At 64.8% G+C, this 1,569-nt stretch overlaps 1 protein-coding gene across 1 annotated transcript in view; it reads left to right on the plus strand.

The window, feature by feature from the left end:
* Nucleotides 1-198: 198 nt before the first annotated feature.
* The window catches only part of H696_04067 (hypothetical protein), a 9,028-nt gene continuing 7,657 nt past the window's right edge, over nucleotides 199-1,569 (plus strand). The window contains exons 1-4 of the mRNA XM_009497942.1: nucleotides 199-353; nucleotides 500-665; nucleotides 781-912; nucleotides 1,099-1,427. Of these exons, the coding sequence (XP_009496217.1) occupies nucleotides 342-353; nucleotides 500-665; nucleotides 781-912; nucleotides 1,099-1,427 (639 nt within the window). The 5' untranslated portion in view covers nucleotides 199-341. The remainder of the gene's footprint in view (nucleotides 354-499; nucleotides 666-780; nucleotides 913-1,098; nucleotides 1,428-1,569) is intronic.

Consider the following 1,569-nt stretch of genomic DNA (forward strand, 5'->3'; position numbering starts at 1 on the left):
GCGACCCGGCGTGCGTCCTCTTCCCGATGGGGGGTCCTGCGCCATGCAGTTGATTGGTGGCTCGAGGCCGGGGCCGACTTCCTCACCACGGAGAATGGCTTCTCCGAGTTCACCAAGGCGTGCTGCCCTCTCCTGTGCTGCCTGCCCCCCCGTCCGACGGAAACCCGGCCCACTGACCGCTTGACTCTCGGCCTGCAGGCGCGAAGCAGCTTCTCTCCTCGACATCTCCCTTCCCAGTGGAGTACCTCCAGCCATGGCATCTGCCCAACTACTCCGAGCTGCAGCCCGGGTCGGTCCTGTTCACCTTCGGCCGGACAGCCGTCGCGGAGAAGGTCATCCCCATGCACCAGCTGGTACGACATTCTGCCGCTCGTTCGTGCACGCGCGCACGCACGCACGCACGCACAAACATGTCTGGTCCCGGGAGGCCAGTGGTCTCCTCTTGTTTGTGTAGCCCCCCCCCCCCCCCCCCCGCCGATCACTGATCCGTTACATGCAGTCCGAGCTCCCCGCAGAGTCCTACATCATTCGTGCCAACACCCATCTCCTGAATGACACGGTTGTGCTGGCTGGCGATGGCACGGCCACCGGCAAGTTTGCCAGCTCCCTGCTTGCGGCTGGCGTCGACCCCGAGGCCTCCCTCGGTGCTGCCTACGCCACTTACGGTATGACCTGGACGGCCCTCTGTCTGTCATGCTCCGGATGATGGCCCCAACTGACCTCCCTCCATCGTGTGGCCCTGGGGTGGGGGGAAATCCACCCTGCGGACAATCGCGCCAGCCATCCTCGAAAAGATCGGCTTTGCCTTCCTTCATCCCCTGGAGCCGGTCATCCCTACCAACTGGTCCATCCACCGGACCGTCGGTCTGAATGAGTCTCGTCAGCCGAACTGGGACACCCGCCTGTGGCATGGTATGCACATGGACAAGCACACGAACAACTGTGCACGCACATGGATATATTATATAGCGCGCGCACACACACACACACACACCGGCACATCCCTTGGCCTAATGGCCTCCGCCTCTCTCCTGCCCCGCTGACATGTGCTTTCCCCTCTTCCCCTCTTCCCCTTGGCCCCCGGCCCCCGGAGCAAAGTCCATACCATGCATCCTCTCGAACTGACGGACATGCTGAATGGCTTCGACATCCCGCTGACCCGGACGCCGCTGGTTCCTCGGACAGCCAACACCACGCTCCCGGGGACCGGCGCGCGGCAGCTCCGCTACGAGGAGTCCTTCCACTCGATGCTCACCCGCGACTGGGAGCTCTTCCTGGAGTGGATCACGGCCAATCGGCAAAATGCCGTCGAGTGGGTGCTTCTCCTGTCGCCGGACTGGATGGAGTTCGGTCTGAGCCCCCTGCGCCAAGAGCGCCTGCGCCAGCTGGTTGACGCGTGCCACGGCTTCGGCATTGCCTGTGGCTTTGTACGTGCTTGTATTTGGGTGTCTGCTCCCCGGTCCTGGCGTCCTCCCCCCCTCCCCCCCTCGCCCTGGCCCCGTTTCCCCTTTCCCCCCCCCCCCCCCCCTCCCCCCCCCCACGGCTCCATCCCCTCGCCACACGCCCAAC

The sequence above is a fragment of the Fonticula alba genome, assembly GCF_000388065.1.
Source record: "Fonticula alba strain ATCC 38817 unplaced genomic scaffold supercont2.6, whole genome shotgun sequence".
Lineage (NCBI taxonomy): Eukaryota > Rotosphaerida > Fonticulaceae > Fonticula > Fonticula alba.